Genomic DNA, 18,218 nt, shown 5'->3' on the forward strand with positions numbered 1-18,218 from the left:
CACATTTTCAAATGTTTTTCTTTTATATTTAAAAATTTTATTGCACTGGAGCCCTAAGGAGTGGACAGGAAAAATATTATCCCCATTTTATAGTTGAGAAAATAGAGTAATTTAGATTACTCGATTCCTAATCTAGTGTTTTCCTATGCTTTTTGACTCCATTTTTTTTAACCTTATAGATTGTATCTCCTGCCCCCCCCCCCTTTTTTTATTTGCAAAAGTATGTGCTACTTTCATCCCCCAGTAAGCTAGAGTTCCTACTGCTTCGTTTTTCCCTGTGAAAAGAAGAAATGGAAACCCATTTCAGAAGCATCTTCCATTTGGTTATAAGCCAGTTGTAGAGTTAGTTTAGTTAGTTTTAAGTAGATTTTTTTTATATATAAATTTATTTATTTTATTGATTTATTTTTGGCTGCGTTGGGTCTTCCTTGCTGTGCGCGGGCTTTCTCTATTTGAGGGCAGCGGGGGCTGCTCTTTGTTGTGGTGTGCAGGCTTCTCATTGAGGTGGCTTCTCTTGTTGCAGAGCATGGGCTCTAGGCGCGCTTCAGTAGTTGTGGCTCGCAGGCTGAGTAGTTGTGGTGCATGGGCTTAGTTGCTCCGCGGCATGTGGGACCTTCCTGGACCAGGGCTCGAACCCGTGTCTCCTGCATTGGCAGGCGGATTCTTAACCACTGTGCCACCAGGGAAGCCCTTAAGTAGATTTTTGAAGAAGAAGAAAATGCAACTTGATGCTATCTCCTATTATTATTAATAAAAAGTATAGAATGTAATTAATTGCATTCTGCCTGAACTTCTAATATGCTTCTTTTTTTTTTTTAAAGTACTGATAAAATAGTGGGAATGAAAGGACACTAAGAAATTGCTACCTCCTTTCCTTTGTTAAAAAGAACTTCTAGGTTTACAAAAATGGTTAGAGTAGCTAAGTTTCATTTAAAATGGAGATGATTTAAGCCTAAATTAATAGAAAGCTTGAGCAGGAACAGGGAATATTGTTTCCTGTTCCAGAAGAGAGTAAAAGGAGACACTCAAAATGCAGTTACTTTATATCTTTAAAAGGAAAAATTACCTAAAATGACGACAGATAAAACAACAGATAAAGGTTACTAAGAGGGGCTAGAACTCTTGTGGGATGAGGTGTAGAGGATGCTTGACTGCTCAGAAGTGACTTCTGTAGATTGGCTTCCTAGCGAAAGGGAAGTGAACTCTTTCTCCATCACTTTTTCAGCCTTCTAATTATACCATGTTTTGACTGTGTTTTCAGTTGCCGTTTAAATGTGTTTGTTCTTCTCTTCTCTCTTTTAGTTCTGGAAAGCTGGCTTGATTTCACAGGGGAGTTGGAGCCACCTGATCCTCTCGCGAGGCTGCCCCAACTTAAACGCCACATCAAGCAGCTCCTAATTGACATGGGCAAAGTACAACAAATAGCAACTCTCTGCTCTGTATGACAGCAGTGAACACCTAATGCAAAGAATGTGGCTCTGTTCAGTCGACTAATTTTTATTATCCACACGGCTGCTAAGTGGATGGTTAAAAAGCTTAGTGATGTTTGGTCATTTACTGATTTGTGACATCAATAGGATGGCACCTTGGAAAGGAAAATGAAGAACAACTTTATCAAGGAAGCTAATATTAAAAAAATTTATGAGCTAGATACAAATAATAACGTGTCATATTCCAAGCATCAGTGGAGGTAGAATATAATCTGTGCTAAGGGAATCAGATTGGCAGGATTTTTGAAAAGTTGCTAACATGAAGCTCGAGATACCTGTAGAAAGAATTATGGTGTATTACATAGTTTTTAGTAGAAAGATCTATGTTTATAAACCAACATTTGGCCCAAACCAAAATTGTAGAGGAAATTTAAATTCTGGAGAGTTCTATAAGCTTGTTGTAAGAACTGTCTTCTCTTCAGTTGATCTAGCTGCACCGAAGTTTAGAGTATTGAAACTTTTATAGGATCATGAGCTGTTTCTTAGGTGATGAATGTCCTTAATCAGAAAACTGACAGTAGAAGTCTCACTTCTGAGGAAAACATTTGTGGAATTCTTACTTCATTATGAATATATTTTAAAAACAACAAAATAATTGGAGTTTATTGCTGGCATTAAGCTCACTGTAAAAAACAGAATGGCTCGCAGAAGGGTCAGTGTGCCAAATGATGATGATACTGCTGGAAAGAGAACTTTAAATCCTGTGGGAGTTCTCTCACCCAAGTCTTACATAATGCCATCAGCCCATGAGAAACGCATGTATCACATATACTATATAGAGAATATATATAGTCAAATTTCAGTATTCAGGTTTCAACGTACAGTTTGATCCTGAGTATGCTTGGATTTGCCTTCAGAAAAAAAGAAGTTGTAAATAACCTCAGCTGGGATGAGGAGTGACAAAAATATCAAAATAACTTGTGGCTGTGGATTTTTTAACTGCTGGTAGTGGAATACTGGAAAAGCTTCATTTCTGAAGATGAATTTTATTTTTAAAAAATACATACGCACTCAAAACTCTTAGCTTTGATCACAAATGGACAGATTTCTGAAACCAAAGGCAACTCAGTTGCTGTGTCAGCTCTTGCTGGATTTCGAGCCCAGGTCCTCCCGTCTGCCAGTGCTCTTGTGAGTTGTGTGCTGCCCCCAGTGCTCTGCGTGCAGGTATGCGTTAAGTGTGTGTGCTTGTTTGAAACAAACACTCAACGTACATATGTACATAATCTACACATATTTATATCTACACATATCTAGTTTTATTACTATAGACTATAAGAATTGGTGGTTAACATGAAATGTTACCTTTTAACAGACTGTTTTTAAAAATTAAAAATGTATGTACAGGTTTTGAAACTTTTTTAAAAAGAGGAAAAAAGACTGTTAGGAGGCTATTTGATGACATATAACACTTGAATATTTTATGCCTCGTTCTGTTGATCAGTTCTAGCAATCTGTATAAATGCATTTTAGAACTGATGGACAGTAAACTTGAATTTATCTTTGATAAGAATACATGCCACTGTACATTCAGACATTATTTAAATTTGCAAACACACTGTTCTGTATGTAAGGTACTGTATGTAAAACTCTTTATTAAAACAATTCCACATATCATAAAATTTCAGCTTGCCTTTTTGCAGCCTTATATTTTGATGTAAAGATGATTAAAAGAATGTGCAAAACAGTCATTAGACATTTTTATTGCCTTTTGACATTCTCCAACTTGACAAATGTGCCAAAGATCACAGACATAAAATGCAGCCCTGTGTATTTACTTATGATACGTTAACTTTGTCAAAAATCTTACTGAGAAATGAAAAGCTTTAGTAGAGGGATATGAGGTAGTTATTAAATTTGCATATTAAAGTAAAAATAATAGTGCCTGTATTTCATGTGTGGAGTAAATTTGCTAATGTCTGTATTTCAAGATTGATACTTTGTCTTTCATTTGTGTTTTAAAATAATGGCTCTAATCTTTTCCCTATTATGGTTAAAGTCTAGACATTTAATTTATATCTTTTTTTTCAGAATGGAGCAAGTAGCATCCTTAACAGGCTGTGAATAGCGGTGTTGCCTAGATTCTTGTCACATGCGCAGAGGACCCTTTGTACCCAGTGGCACTCATATTCTTAATCCCTGATGACCACAGTTAAGTTAATGTGCATTTGTTCTTGGAGTATCTTAAAATTAGATCACTTTATTTGTTAGCAGCCAGCAAACTAGAAGTTCAACTAATAATTAGAATATTGAATTTTTGCTCTGCTTTTATGCATATGAATTGGGAGTCTGAATTTTTACTTTACATTTTTAAAGTAAATCTGTATCAAATTACTTGTACGCACACACCCACTTAATATAGCGTATATCAACAATTGGTTGAAGCCTTTTAGCAGCTAGCAGGCCGAGTCATTCCTTATTTAGGAAAGTGAATTCATGTTTGAGAAGTTAAGTCCATTGTGTGAGGTTTCAGATGAGTTTTCTTTCCGCTTAGTCTTACTTTAAAAATGTGAGTATATATATTTAAATATGAGCAATAAACTAGAGAGGGTGTTTCTTGAAAAGATAACTCTTCATTGCTACCCAGACAGAATAGACTGACATTGGTGGGGAAGGATCCTTCTTAGTATGGTACTGATAAGTATAATTTGTACTTCTTCATGCTCCTGTGTGTTTCTACTGACTTACTATTTTCAAACTTAAGAGTAGTGCACGCTTTCCTTAAAGGAAATTGATTATTCTCATAATTTCAGGTAAAATCCTTTTTCCTAACACTCACCTTATTTCCACTGACTTATGTCCTCTCAGGTGCTCATATTCTGTATGTTCAGAAGGAAGGAGCCCATTTCCCCTCCAGCCAACTGGGTCTCCTGCCAGCTTCACTCTCTCTGCTGTAATATCACCACCCTAAGAGCCCCGGCTTGAAACTTGCAGTCCCTCCCCCTTATCCATTTCTTCACTAGATGTGCTGGTTCCTCAAAATGGATGGTGTCATCTTCCTCCTTCTCAATCCCACCAGTAGTACAGCGTTTTTTATAAAATCATGTCATGGGGGTATTACTGTGGGCTTCTGAAATTTTAATTTTGTCTTCATTGTGATTCATCAGAATGGTCACTGTCAAGCTAGGGGATTAACACTGAGTGACTCCTCTGTGCCAGGTATTGTACCTGTTACCTGCAGCATCTAATTTAGTTCTTTTGTGGAGAGGTAAGACAGGATCATTTTTAAGATGGGGAAGCTGAGGTTTAGAAACATTTAGAGACTTGTCATAGGTTAGTGGCAGGTTCAAGACGCAAACCCTGTGCTGTTCAAACTCATGTTCTTTTCCTAGCAGGTGTGTTTCACCTATTCTTGTCATTTCTGTTTTCTGATATCATTAGTGACTCCCTATTTCAAACCAAGTCAGGTCTGTGTAATCTGGATCTTTTGTATTTTACCTAGCCAATTCTCAAATCCATTTAAATATAGCCTCACTGTTTAGATAGACTATGCTTGTTTCCATCTCTTGCCTTCATATTATTTTCCTCTTCTGGAAAATTCTCCTTTGTTGTGTCTCTATAAATGCAGACAATCCTTCAGGTTTCAATTTCTCTTCCTAAGAGAAGCAGTCCATTGTTGAAGGCCTCTTATAGCGTCCTGCATTGTACTGACGTGCAGGAACCACGTCAGTGAATAATATATTTCCTGTAGTGGAACAGGCATGAGCGGTTTGGGGGACATAGAATATATATGTTAATTAAAGTGGTGGTCTTTGAATGTTTTTTGGCTGTGACCTCTCTGTGGGAATTTTGAAAAATTGTAATTCATTTCTGGTACCTGGAGATCTGGAGACAAGACTTAAGTGTATTTCGTTTATTTAAGAGGTAATCTAAGGAAGTTGGAGTGAGGAAGAGGGAAAAGTAGGGAAGGGGAGGAAAAAGCCAAGGTAAATGCGCACAATTGAGAACAGTGCTATGGGCAGTGGGGCTTTGATTCTGCCATTTGAAATTGTTCATCATAAACTTAAACAGTTGCAAAGAGTGTGATTTCTGATTTGTAAATATTGGCCTATTAAAATCAACCTGTTAGCATTTTAAAATGTATGCAATAGAATCAGTACAATTTTGCTACTTACCAACATCTATTTTAAAAATACATGAGCAAGCTCTTCTTTAACATTTGAAAATTTTACAAATTTTATATTCTGTTTTTTGCCTTTCCAGTTTGCTTCCTAATAGAATGTTATCTTCTTTTATACTTACAGGCCTTTGTCATCCTCTTGTACTTTTATCCACATACACACAAAAAAGTAAATTGCACTTTTAAAACGTATTTATAGGCTTCTTAACAGAGTATCAAAATACATGAAGCAAACACTAATATCACTGAATAGAAAATAGAAAAATCTGCAATTATAGTTGAAGGTTTTAGCCCTCCTTTAACACTAATTGATACAACAAGTAGACAGAAAATCAGGATAGAAGACTTGAACAAAGATGAACACTCAACTTGACCTAATTGACATTGATAGAATGTTCCACCCAACAACATGAGAATACAAATTTCCTTTTTAATACACATGGAACACTCAAAAAGATGGACTACATACTAGGCTATAAAACAGGTCTCAACTCATTTAAAATTGAAATGCATAACATGTTCTCCAACAATAATGAAATTAAACTGGAAATCAGTATTAGATATCTGAAAAAAACCCAAAGTGTTTGGAAATTATCACATACTTGTAAAACAATCCATGACTCAAAAAAGTTACAAGTAAAATTAGAAAATATTTTTAATTGAATGAAAATGAAGATACATCATGTTAAAATTTGTGGGATGCAGCTCAATATTAGAGGGAAATTTACAGTTTTAAATGCTTATAATAAAAAGCAAGGTACAGATTTTAACGAGACTTGTGGTCATTTAGCAATATATACAAATATTGAATCTTACTGTACACCTGAAACTAATGTCAATTATACCTCAATTAAAAAAAATAGACATTTTAAATATAAAAGGCACAAAATCACTGGTTTAAGATTTTTAAAAAAACTAGAAAAACGAACAAATTAGAACAAAAATAAATGGAAAAGGAAAGAAATGTGCTGAAATCAATGAAATACTAAATGGGCAAATAGTAGGGAAGCATCAATATAAATGAAAAAGCTGATTCTTTGCAGAGAACAGTAAAATTGGTTAACTCTTACATAGACTGATCGGAAATTAGAATGGAAGAGGGAACATTAAAACATCCAACATACAATTTATTAAAAAAGGGTATTATGAAAAACCAGTGCCAATAAGTTTAACAGCTTACATGAAACAGAGAAATTCCCCAAAAGGTACAAGTTAGCAAAACTGACTGAAGAAATTAAATAAATTGAATTTGAAATTGAAAATGTTCCCTCAGAACTCCAGGCCTTGTGCTCTCTATAGCCCGCAAGCCACAACTACTGAGCCCGCGTGCCACAGCTACTGAAGCCCGCGCGCCTAGAGCCCGTGCTCTGCAACAAGAGAAGCCACCACAATGAGAAGCCCGCACACTGCAATGAAGAGTAGTCCCTGCTCGCTGCAACTAGAGAAAGCCCGCGCACAGCAACGAAGACCCAACGCAGCCAGAAATAAACAAATTAAAAAAAAAAAAAAAGACCCAACCCCTTCTTTAAAAAAAAAAAACAACTCCAGGCCTAAATGTGACTTCTATCAAACATTTAAGGAAGAAAACTTGATTTTACACAAGCACTGACAAAATATAGAGAAGAAAAGAACACTTGTTTCAAGACCAACTTTGACCTCATGCCAGAACCAGAAAAAAACACTGCAAGGAAAGGAAATTACAGACTAATACATATCCCTTTTGAACATAGACACAGTCCCCACAAACTGTTAGCAATGTGAACCCAGTCATATACAGGTAAGGATAATACATCAAGATCAAGTTGGGTATTCCACAGGAATACCAATACAAGGAAACCAATACAAAGTTGGTTTAATGTCAATAAAATAATGAAATTATGTTAATCTCACTAAATTAAGGTAAAGGTTTTCATAAATTTCAGCATCCATTCATGATTAAAAACTACCAGAAAAGGAATAGAAAAGAATTTGCATAACAATATAGGGCATCTATCAAGAAACTTAAACCTCATAATGGTAAATGAATACTTTTCTCTAAAATAAGGAACAAGTCCAGAATATCCACTATCGCCATTATTATCCAGCATTAATCTGGAGGTCCTGCTAGTGCAATATGGCACTGGGCAGTAAAGGAGGAAAAATAAAAGGCATAGCACTTGGAAAGGAAGAAGAAACATTTGCAGGTGATGTGCTGTGTACCTGGAAAGGTCTAAGGAGCCTATCAAAATGCCACTAGAACTAATGTTTCTATACATTAGCAAGGAGATACTGGAAGTTAGAATTTTTTAAGTGCCATTTTCAATAGCATAAAAAAAAGAATACTTAACAGTAAATCTGAAAACATGCAGAACCTGTACACAGAAAACTACAAAACAATGCCTGGAATAAAGATGAGATAAATGAATAGAAAGATACACTAAGAACATGGATTGGAAGACACAGTACTGTTAACATTTGTCAGTTCTCCCAAAATGGATTGATAGATATAATGCAATCCCAAGTAAAATCCCAGCAGACTTTTTGAAATAGAAATTAGTGAACTGATTCTAAATTTTATATGGAAATGTAAAGGACCTAGAATACCCTGAACAATTTTGAAAAGGAAGAACTAAAGTTGAGGGACATATAATTTCTGATTTGGTGGCTTATTAAGCTATAGTAGCCAAGGCAGTGTAGAAGTAGCATAAAGATAAGAGATGTAGATTGATAGTACAGAATAGGGAATCTAGAAATCGACCTAAAAAAATACGGTCAACTGAATGAAGGAGAGTTCTTGTTGTTCCACATCCTTCCTTGCCAGTGTTTATTTGGTGTTTGCCAATGTTTTGGATGTTAACCATTTTAATAGGTGTGAAGTGATAACATCCTTTTAATTTGCAAGTAGATATCCAATTGCTCCAGTGCCTTTTGTTAAAAATGTTATTTTCCCTCTGAATTACCTAGGTCCCTTTGTCAAAAATCAGTTGACCATAATTATGTAGGTTTATTTCCACACTCTTTATCCTCTTCCCATTGATCTATATGTCCTTATGCAAATGTCACACTATCTTGATTAATGTAGCTTAAGAGTTAGGTTTGGAATCATTTGGGTGGTGTAATTCCTTTAATTATGTTCTTTCTTACCTGTTTTTGCCAATTTTGGTTTTTTTTGCATTTCTGTAAAAGTTTTAGGATCAGATTTGTTACCTTCTTTTAAAAACCTGCTGGACTTTTGACAGGAATTGCACAGAATCTACAGATCAGTTACCATTCTAACACTATTGAGTCTTTTGAGCCAAGAGCATGCTGTGTTTCTCCATTTGTTTAGGATTTCTGTATTTTTTTTTCAGCAAAATTTTGTAGTTTTCAGTGTTCCGATTTTGCACTTGTTAAATTTACTTCTAAGTATTTTGTTCTTCTTGATGATATTGTAAATGGAACTGTTTTCTCCATTTTGTTTTCAGATGTTTAATTACTAGAATATAAATAAAATTGATTTTTTATATCTTGTATCCTATGACATTGTCAAACTCACTTATTAATCCTAGAATTTTTGCATATTTCCAAATATTTTCTAGGGAGGAAACTAAGGAGACCTTATAGGTAGATGAAATGTAAGGGTATCAGGAGACTATTGAGAAGTTCCATCTTAAAGCCACAAATGGAGGGCTCATAGTAAGAGTGAGGGGGAACCATCCCTTTATAGGGGAGCAAAATTTGCCACCCCCAAATGTCTCTTTGGCAGTGTGGGTTATTTTGAGCTGAAAACAATCAAGGCCCAAAAGACTCAGCAAAAAACTTTGAGCTTCCTCGTAACTGCCTAAGAGAATTTAGATACTGGGCTTGTTCCAGAACAGAGCTATCACTGGAGATCTCTGCAAAGAATATGGGCAGGGGGGGTGGGGGAACGCAGCAGGGCCTGGAGATCAGAGTCCACTCTGGGTCTCGTTGTCTCTGCCTGGCCCAGCAAGCATTTGTTTACCAAACATTTGCTTTTCCATCTCCACGCCAATTGCTTTCCTCCCGTTTGAAGTCCCAAATCACTACCCCTAATATCCTTGTTTGTCTGTAGCTGAAGATAGTATTTAAAGTGAGGATTTAGGCCATTTTGGCACATTATTCAGTTCTTGTGGGTCTCTCCCATGTGTACATGTTATTAAACTTTTGATTTTCCCCTGTTAATTTGTCTCATGTTGACTTAATTCTTGGACTAGCGAGAAGAACCTAGAAGAGTAAAGGAACATGTCTTCTCTCCAACACCTTGAAAGGGCCATTGTGTGGGATGCTTACAAAATCTAGACAGATGTGAGAAGATTGGACCAGGAAGATCAGCACAGAATACTCCCAAGTAATTTCAGTGAGTTTCAAGGTGAGGCAGCCACCTTCATGCAGAGGTAGAAGTACAGATAGTACTTACGCCCTGAGGAACATGCCTGAGCAATTTATCAAATGATGACTCTAAAGTTAAGGCACACAGATAAGAAACCCATTGAAGGGAAGCCGGGCAGAACAAGACAGCATCCGTGTTCGGTTTCTTGATTGGACAGCAGAATGCCTTGACTGTGACAGCAGAGGAAATGGCAGCAGACAAGATTGGGCTGAATAACTGATGCTCTGCCAGTCCCTGAGCTTCATGATTTTTATCTCTTCCAACTTGAGAGACCCAAAAGGACAAAACCTAGAGACAGAGATGTTAAATGTATGTATTTTCCATAAGGAAAAGGGGAAAGAGAGAAACTCAAATCCAGCAAACAGTACCAGTCTAAATGGACCAGAGAAGAAAAGTGGGTGACTTAAGACGCTGTCTAAAGCGTTAGAAAATAGGCTGAGCCTTCCTGAAAGCAAAAGGAGAGCCACCATGGAAGTTAAAATGTCAGCATCACATTCCTCTATTGCAGAAAATAATACAGCAAAACACATACTGCTCAAGACCTGAAGAGTCGAAAGTGAGGAGGAGCAGTGATTCAGGAGCGTCAGGCTTCTGGTCACAAACAAAGAAGAACAAAGCGTTGCTCACCACCCAGTTCTACAAGGATTAAGTTGTCAGCCACTGCAGTCAGTGACTCACAATGCACCCTGTGAGGAATTCAGGATGAAGAACAGAATGAGGCACTCTGTGCTTTGGGAAAACAGGCCCCTTAGATAAGATAGATAGTTGTATATCTCAGGAAGAATTTTAATGAACCCAGATTCTTGCATCTTCCCGTACATAGAAAAGCACTAAATTATTAACTCAAGGAATCTGTTCTTTGTGACTAGCAGTAGTCTTTTACCAAGATGTATGCCTGCCTCCATGTATTCCCTAGCCAAAACGCATTTAGAAGCTGGTTTCTCCCCTACATCTTCAGAACTACTAAGAGGCCGTCTCCCAGGCTACAGTCCTCAGCAAGATTCCTGAATAAAAAAAACTCACAACTTTTACATTGGGCATTTTCCTTTCAGTAGACATGGTCCCACCAGTTCCGTGGTGCCATGGACTTCAAAAGCTTCAATGAGCTGAGAATTATTCTTCAGCTGAAAAAAATGGTGATGAGGAGGAGACATTGCCAAGGCTAAGGTTTAAGAGGGTGGCAAAATTCCAGGACGGCAGTCAGTGTGGGACAAGGCTGTGAATGACTGCCCACCCAAGCTAGTGGATGAGGTATTGCCAGATACACCTGCCTTCAGTGCAGCACATTGAGCTTAAAGAGGAAATAGAAGTTGAGACTTTAAATATGTTGAAGGGAAAGAAATGTACCTTAAATGAGACTGATGTCTGGTGCTCCCACCACTGGAAATTGCTCAGTTTTACAAGAAAAAGAACATTGAATGCTTATTGTGTGCCAGGCCCTGCACTATGCATCTTATATTTATGTATTTAGTAATCACATCATCCTGTGAGTTTGGGCGCTAATAACATTACAACTTCATAGATGGAAAAATTGGGGCATGGAGAGATTAAGTAGCTTGTCCAAGGTCATGCCATTGGTACTCTTGGTAGGAGCTCATTGAGGGGGGAGTAGGACTACTCTGATGGATGATCTGTTCCTCTCCAAGACTTAGCCATTCTGCGTTTAGTGGTTAAGACTATTGGATTTATGGATGGAGGAGTATGTTAGAGAATTGTTAGAAGGTAAATGCCCTGCCTTGTCCCTGGTTTTCAGTCCATGAGGAGGGATTCTCCCCTAAGTGCTCTTGGCCTCTTATTCCACCCCATACTTTTCCATGGATGTTGTTAGTTACCAGGTTGGCAGGTAACTTTCCCTTTTTTCTAATGTAAACACTGTACTATAAATTTCCCTCTCAGTACTGCTTTAACTGTGTCCCACAAATTTTGATACATTGTGTTTACATTTTCATTCACTTCAATGTATTTTTAAATTTCCCTTGAGACTTCCTCTTTGACCCATGGATTATTTACAGGTCTGATGTTTAGTTGTTTGAAAATTTTCCTGTTGTCTTTCTGGCATTGATTTCTAGTTCATTTCCATTGTAGTCAGAGTATGACATCAAATCTTTTATAGTTATTGAGATTTCTTTTATGACCCGGGATATGATCTTAGTATATACCCCATGGGTGTTGAGAAGAATGTGTATTCTGCTCTTGTGGGGTGGAGTGTTCTGTGAATGTTGATTAGATCCTCTGGTTGATGGTGCTGTTGAGTTCTTCCATATCCTTGATATATTTCTGTCTAGTTGTTCAGGTTGGGTCATTTTTATTGTTCTGCCTTCAAGTTCATGAATTCTTTGTTCCTTCCACTTTATTGTTTAACCCATATATAAAGTTTTTTATTTTGGTTATTTTATTTTTTAGCTCTCAAATTTCCATATGGTTCTTTTTTACATCTTCTGTTTCTTTGTTTGTGACTATGCCTTTACTGAAACTCTCTATAGTTTCCCTTGTTTTGAGTATGTTCATAATTGTTCGTTGAAGCATTTTTATGATGACTGCTTTAAAATTCTTTTAAAATAATTGTAGTATCTGTATCATCTTGGTGTTGGCATTTGCTGATTGTCGTTTCTCATTCTAGTTGATATTTTCCTGATTCTTGGTAGGATGAGTGATTTTTGGTCAAAACCTGGACAGTTTGGGTGTGCGTTAGGAAAATCTAGATCTTATTAAATCTTCTGTTTTAGTAGAAGTCGACATCACTGAGGTGGGAGAAAAGGCACACCACCTCACTGCTGTTCGTAAGGATAGATGTCCACATTCTTGCTCCATCTCCATTGCCACCTGACAGATATCAGTTGGTTGGGTGTGGGAGTTTAGGCTCCCTGGTCGGCCAATGCTGATGCAACCCTAGCTGGGAGGATTGGCATCCTTACTATTGCTGGCTGGTAGTGGGTGGAAGTTCAGGCTGCCCACGTGGTCTCTACTGACCCCACAGAGAGAAGGGGCTCATTCCAGCCCAGCTGGGGTAAAAATTCTGGCTTCTCACATGGCCTTTCAGTCACCACCCTGGTGGGGGCTTGGAGAGCCTCCTTAACTTGGCAAGGGTGGAATTCCCAAGTCTCCCCAGCTGGCTTTTGCTGGCATGGGTTGGGGTGGAGCCACAGTGTTTTTCTGTGAGGTTTGCTGGAATAGAGCAATTATTGTCTAAAAGTTTGCTGTCTTGCCAGGCTCCCCTTTCCTGGACCTTTGGCTCGAAAAGCTTTTCTCGGGGCTTTTTTGGGGGTCTGTGCTTATTGGCATTTCTGGTTGCTGTCTTCTCTAACACCCAGTCTGAGATACATGAGGCAAAATAACATTCAGGGAACTTGCTACCATATTGTTCCTCTGGTCCTGAGGTTGCTTGATGGCTGTCTTTTTCTGTCCATCGTTTAGTGTCTTCTTCTGTTTGTGTTACATATAATATCCAGGGGTTTTAGATGTACTTAGCAGGAGGAATAGGGAAAAAATGTGTCTATTCCATCTTCTGGAAGCAGAACAGAAGTCAAGTTCCCGGAATTTTGATTATTGCTCTGGCAACCAAGGAGAAAGAGGAATGTGGCTTTGAGTCACTGGTTATGTGGGAGATGAGAGTAGCTGTCCAAGGCAGTGGCAGGGGACCCAGCAACATGGCAGCAAGCGGAGTTCTAGGAGAGATGGCTGGTAAGCAGTTCTCCGTGGTGGGCCAGAAAGAGTGGCATCTGATGTTTGTTTTGAAGCAATTTCCTCCTCTGGATTCCAATTATTCTCCATTTCCCCCAAATCTCCAGTAGGTGCTTATTATACCTAGCACCCTAGTCTTCAGGAATGAAGGAGATGAACGAGAAGACTATGTGATTGTATTAGGATCGAGGAGGGAGGGAGAGGTGACAGGGCCAGTGATGCCGGACTGATGGAGGCCTGAGCCAAGAGCAGACTGGGGGAGGCCAGACCAGGGCACTGCCACTCAGAGTTACCACAAAAGCTTGTACGTCCTCCCAGCTCAGGGGGGATCAGGTGAGAGCAGTGACAAGGAGCTGAGTCATCGTGAGAAAGGGGTTTTCATGGTGAGGAGGCAGCGTCTTGGTGTGGTTCTCTCCAAGCTTACCGCTCCATCGCTTGGGTGGAGAGAAGCACCTCTCCTTCCAGCTACGCGTCATGCTGACTCTGAAGGAAGCCCATGTGGCTCTGGCCCACTGGCTGCACGCTTTCACCCTCATTGACTCCACTCTGTTGCTTCCCAGAGGCCAGACCAGCGAGAATGACTCAGCACACAGGCTGACCTGTGCAAGGTCCGTGCATGCGTGTTGGGGGTGGTAGGAAGCATGGTGAGTGGGGTTTCTGGTAGACCTCTAACCGTGGTTTCAATGTTCTAGAAAACTTGTCTGCTTTAGAACACCTGGACCTGGAGAGATGGCAGGGGCTGCAGAAGGCTATGCTTATTATATTGTTATAGGGTCTCCATAGCATGTGTAGAACTAGCCCGTGTAATGGGGGTAGCAAGGGGCCACATGGGGGGAGTTCTAATTTTCCAGTAAATGCCAGCACATCTTCTCAAATCACCTTTGCCTGAAATCTAAGTCTCGTTGTTAGTTATCTCCCTGACCCCACGGCCAAGTGCTCTTCAAGACGTGCCCGTGCTTCCTTCTGGACACCTGTGGAGTGAGCCTCCATCCCCTTCCCCTTCAGGTGGAGAAGCAAATGGAGAAAACACACTGATGTGCAGGCTTCGTGTGGAAGACACGGTTCCTGCTCTTTTTTGGTTGGCGACATCCGAAGTCCTGGGACAGAAGGGAAAGGAGGATAAATATGAATATGAATGTGTGTGTGTGTGTGTGTGTGTGTGTGTGTGTCTGTGTGGCTTCTCTCACTAGAATTCGTACAGTCTGTATTAATGGTTCTGCCTGTTTTGTCCTCTGCCATATCCTCATTGCCTAGAATAGTGTCTGCTACACTTTTGGGCTCTAAAGAAACATTGTTGGAAGGAAAGAAGGAAGGGAGGGAGGGAGGAAGGAAGGAGGGGGAAGGGAGGAAGGAAGGAGGAAGGGAGGAGGGAGAAGGGAGGTGGGATTGCGTTTCCTTCGTGGTGGGCCTGAGCTTGTTGCCCAGAAAGCCGCAGAGCTTTGGCCTTTACCCCTGAAGATGAATTTTGAAGCCATGCCCCCCAGTTCTCCTCCCCGACAGCTGCACAAGATTCTCGCCCCACTGGCCACATGAGTGTCCTCAGAGGGAGCAGACGCAGGCGGAGGAGCTCCTCGTGGCCAGCAGAGAAAACAGGGCGGCGCTGCTTCACTGAGCGCCGCTGGCGGGTGGCCTGGGGGCGCCCCCGTCAGCTCTATAAAGGCTCCCTGGCCAGAGCCCTAGGCGGCAGCGGCTTCTACCTCTATGTCCCTGGAAGGGCCCAGGAAAATGGCCCTGGCCCTGGCAGTCTTCAGTCTGCTGGGCTCAGCCTGCTTGGTGTCAGCCAACAGCTTTGGTGAGTTGTGAGCCTGAGGCCATGGAGCGTGGGGTCAGGAGGGAGCTCTCAGGCCAGCCCCTTGTTAGCCAGGATTTGCCCCAGGGCCTTGGACCCTCTGTGATCTCATTTAATCCTCACAGTGTCCCGAGGTCAGTTACTTGATCTTCCCTTTTCAGATGAAGAGACAGAGGGTCTTGAGAGGGAAACTGGATGGTCCCAGGTCACGGGGTCAGTGATCTGTGGAGAGGAGATGGGAAACCAGATCTTCCTAGTTGGATTCTAGTTCTCCCCACCCCACCCTGTTAGCAAATTTTGGCATTGCCGTTGTTTTTTTTTTATTCTCTTAGAGATCTCAAGTACTAGGTTATCCGTGTGGGGTATTTGAGAAATAGTCAGCAGGTAGTGAAAAACACAGATCTACCCGTGGCATGAAATAGACCTAAATTCTAGCTGTGGCTCAGCCGCTTAACCTGTGACTTTGGATAAGTCTCAGCTTGCTTCCTCGCTGGGAAAGTAAGCATTTGTGACTGTGATTTCTGCATAAGCTCCTGCATGTTACACGCCTTCTCCATGGAAAATAAGACACATGGGAGTTATTAATCTGTATTCCCACGCGGGACCAGGAAGGTGCTCTGTCTGCAGGGAGTGCCTTGAGAAATTCAAGAGCACCTCCTTTATGGTGTTCTGACCTGACCCAGCTGCTCCCTTGGGGAACGTGCAATCCAAGGGTTCATTTTGAATCCTTCTCTTGCCAGCTGTGTGATCTTGAACAGACGACATTCCCTGCCCGAGTCTTAGGGCCACGTGGGTAAGGTGGAGATAATGCCTCCCAGGGGATTACGGGAGCTAATGTCATAGTTGGAAAAGTGTGAGTAGCTGCAAAATTGCAAGCTAGAACATACTTGATGATGGTGCTAGAAATAAAACCCGGAAGAGCATCTGTGCCTTTAGGGAGCCCGGCTCTCTTACTGGAATCCAGACCAGCAACTCCTCTCTGATGAGTCACTTCCTTTGTGCAGAGTACCAGGTGGACGCCCAGCCTCTCCGTCCGTGTGAGCAGCAGAGGGAGGGGGCCTTTCTGAAGGGAGCAGACTACGTTCCCCAGTGCGCTGAGGATGGCAGCTTCCAGTAAGGCCTACTCCAGCCATGTGGACTCAGGGGCCTTGGAGGCCTTAAAGCACATCTCGTTCCTGTCCCCTGTCCACCCTTCCCGCCCTCCCTCTACTCTCCTCCTTGAATGTGAGATGTGGCTACTGTCACCTGGAGGGTGCCTGCCGCTCAGATCCTCAGATTAATCAACACTGAGTCATCTGACCCAGAGCGCCCCAACCCATGCTTCATTCCAACCAGAACCAAAGATGTCCCCTCCTTTCCTGCCAAAACTTTTACCCTAATTAATAAGGGGCGCAGGGGTGGGGAGATCAAATGATTGATGCTTTGGCGCCTCTTCTCCTCCCTGCATCCTCTTGATGAGTCAGAGGTGGAGGGAAGCAGGGGCCTAAGGACTTTCAGGTCAGTGGCTGCCTCCAGGCTGTGCTGAGTTCGGCTCTCTGGGCTGCATGACGCTGTCTCCCCACTGGGCTCCTCTCGGAAAGGGGCTTTTGGCTGCCCTAACATGAACTCGGGGCCCGGACTCTCTGCCGGCAGAGTGGAGTGATGACACACAGGAACCCTTTGCATGTGTTTCACTTTCCCCACGCTGTTCCAGCCACGTTTGAACAAGGGGAACTCCGTCTCTAGGACTGTGTTCTGGGAAACATCCCTGAGACATCCGTCACCCCCCACCCCACCTCCATTTTATTCACGCGCTTGCTTTGTGTGCCTGACAAAGCTCTTACCTACTCTCGAGAGTGCAAAGGCCAGCGCAAAGGCCGGTCCCTGCTTGGAGCTCTGGGAATTCTGGAGCGGAGGAGTTAGGAGGATGGTTCACCTTTGCCGCTTTACTTAATCAATCTATAGCTGTTCCCGTATCTCTTTCCTGACCACGTGCAGGTTCAAGCCAGCCCTGCCCCTCCTCAGAAGCTTTTGCATACGATGTTCTCTTTACCTGGAACACCTTTTACCTTCTTAGGCCCCTGGTATAACACCTGTTTGCCCCTCCACCTCAGTTTAGCCATCACTGCCCCTTGGAGACCCACGGAGCGCTTCCTGAGTAACCGTAACCCAGGCCACTGTCTGCCCGCTCCTGGTCCACGTAAGGAGCACCTTTACCCCCTGCAGCCTCCATGGGGCAGGAGCGTGGACACCAGGGTGGCCTTTGCTACAGGGCTGGCAGACTGGCCGGGTGGAGAATGAATGTGCGGGGCTGTCACGGGGGTCAGCGCTTTCCCTTTCTCTAGTCACCTGCCCTGCTCCACACCAATCTCTTCCTAGTTTAAATGAATTAAAGCTTGGAGGGATGGAAAGGAAGAGGAAAGGTACCTGACTGTGTCTCCTGCCCTCAGGACTGTCCAGTGCGGGAAGGAAGGCGGCTTCTGCTGGTGTGTGGACGCCGACGGCAGGGAAGTGCCCGGCAGCCGGCAGCCTGGGCGGCCTGCGGCCTGTAAGTTGGCAGGGGGGACCCGCTGGGGACAACTCACATCCTGGATAGAGCACTAGGCTTGGGTGTGTCAAGGGTGAGTCTCCCCATGGGCTGTTGGATCTTCCCCTTTGAATTAGACCCTATCTCCTACAGGACTGCTGTGAAAATCAAGGGGACAATCAAGTCGTTTGTTTGGCTAATCGCCTCTGAATTCCCCCATGTGCCAGGCTCGGTGCCTGGTGCTAAGGAAGCAACAGGGAACAGAC

The 18,218-nt window shown here is 41.8% G+C and overlaps 2 protein-coding genes across 15 annotated transcripts in view; both read left to right on the top strand.

Annotated features, from left to right (window-relative positions):
• Nucleotides 1–5,582, top strand: part of PHF20L1 (PHD finger protein 20 like 1) — a 79,363-nt gene extending 73,781 nt beyond the window's left edge. For 12 of the 14 annotated variants that reach the window (XM_068525424.1, XM_068525428.1, XM_068525429.1 and 9 more), the window contains one exon: nucleotides 1,303–3,403. In XM_068525424.1, the coding sequence (XP_068381525.1) occupies nucleotides 1,303–1,445 (143 nt within the window). In that variant the 3' untranslated portion in view covers nucleotides 1,446–3,403. Of the gene's footprint in view, nucleotides 1–1,302; nucleotides 3,404–3,518; nucleotides 3,727–4,295 lie in introns of those variants that run through there. The other 2 variants (XR_011070668.1, XR_011070667.1) reach the window with 2 other exon arrangements.
• A 10,756-nt stretch (nucleotides 5,583–16,338) lies between these two features.
• The window catches only part of TG (thyroglobulin), a 243,619-nt gene continuing 241,739 nt past the window's right edge, over nucleotides 16,339–18,218 (top strand). The window contains exons 1-2 of the mRNA XM_068525942.1: nucleotides 16,339–16,559; nucleotides 17,876–17,973. Of these exons, the coding sequence (XP_068382043.1) occupies nucleotides 16,429–16,559; nucleotides 17,876–17,973 (229 nt within the window). The 5' untranslated portion in view covers nucleotides 16,339–16,428. The remainder of the gene's footprint in view (nucleotides 16,560–17,875; nucleotides 17,974–18,218) is intronic.

Source organism: Eschrichtius robustus, chromosome 17, assembly GCF_028021215.1.
Source record: "Eschrichtius robustus isolate mEscRob2 chromosome 17, mEscRob2.pri, whole genome shotgun sequence".
Lineage (NCBI taxonomy): Eukaryota > Metazoa > Chordata > Mammalia > Artiodactyla > Eschrichtiidae > Eschrichtius > Eschrichtius robustus.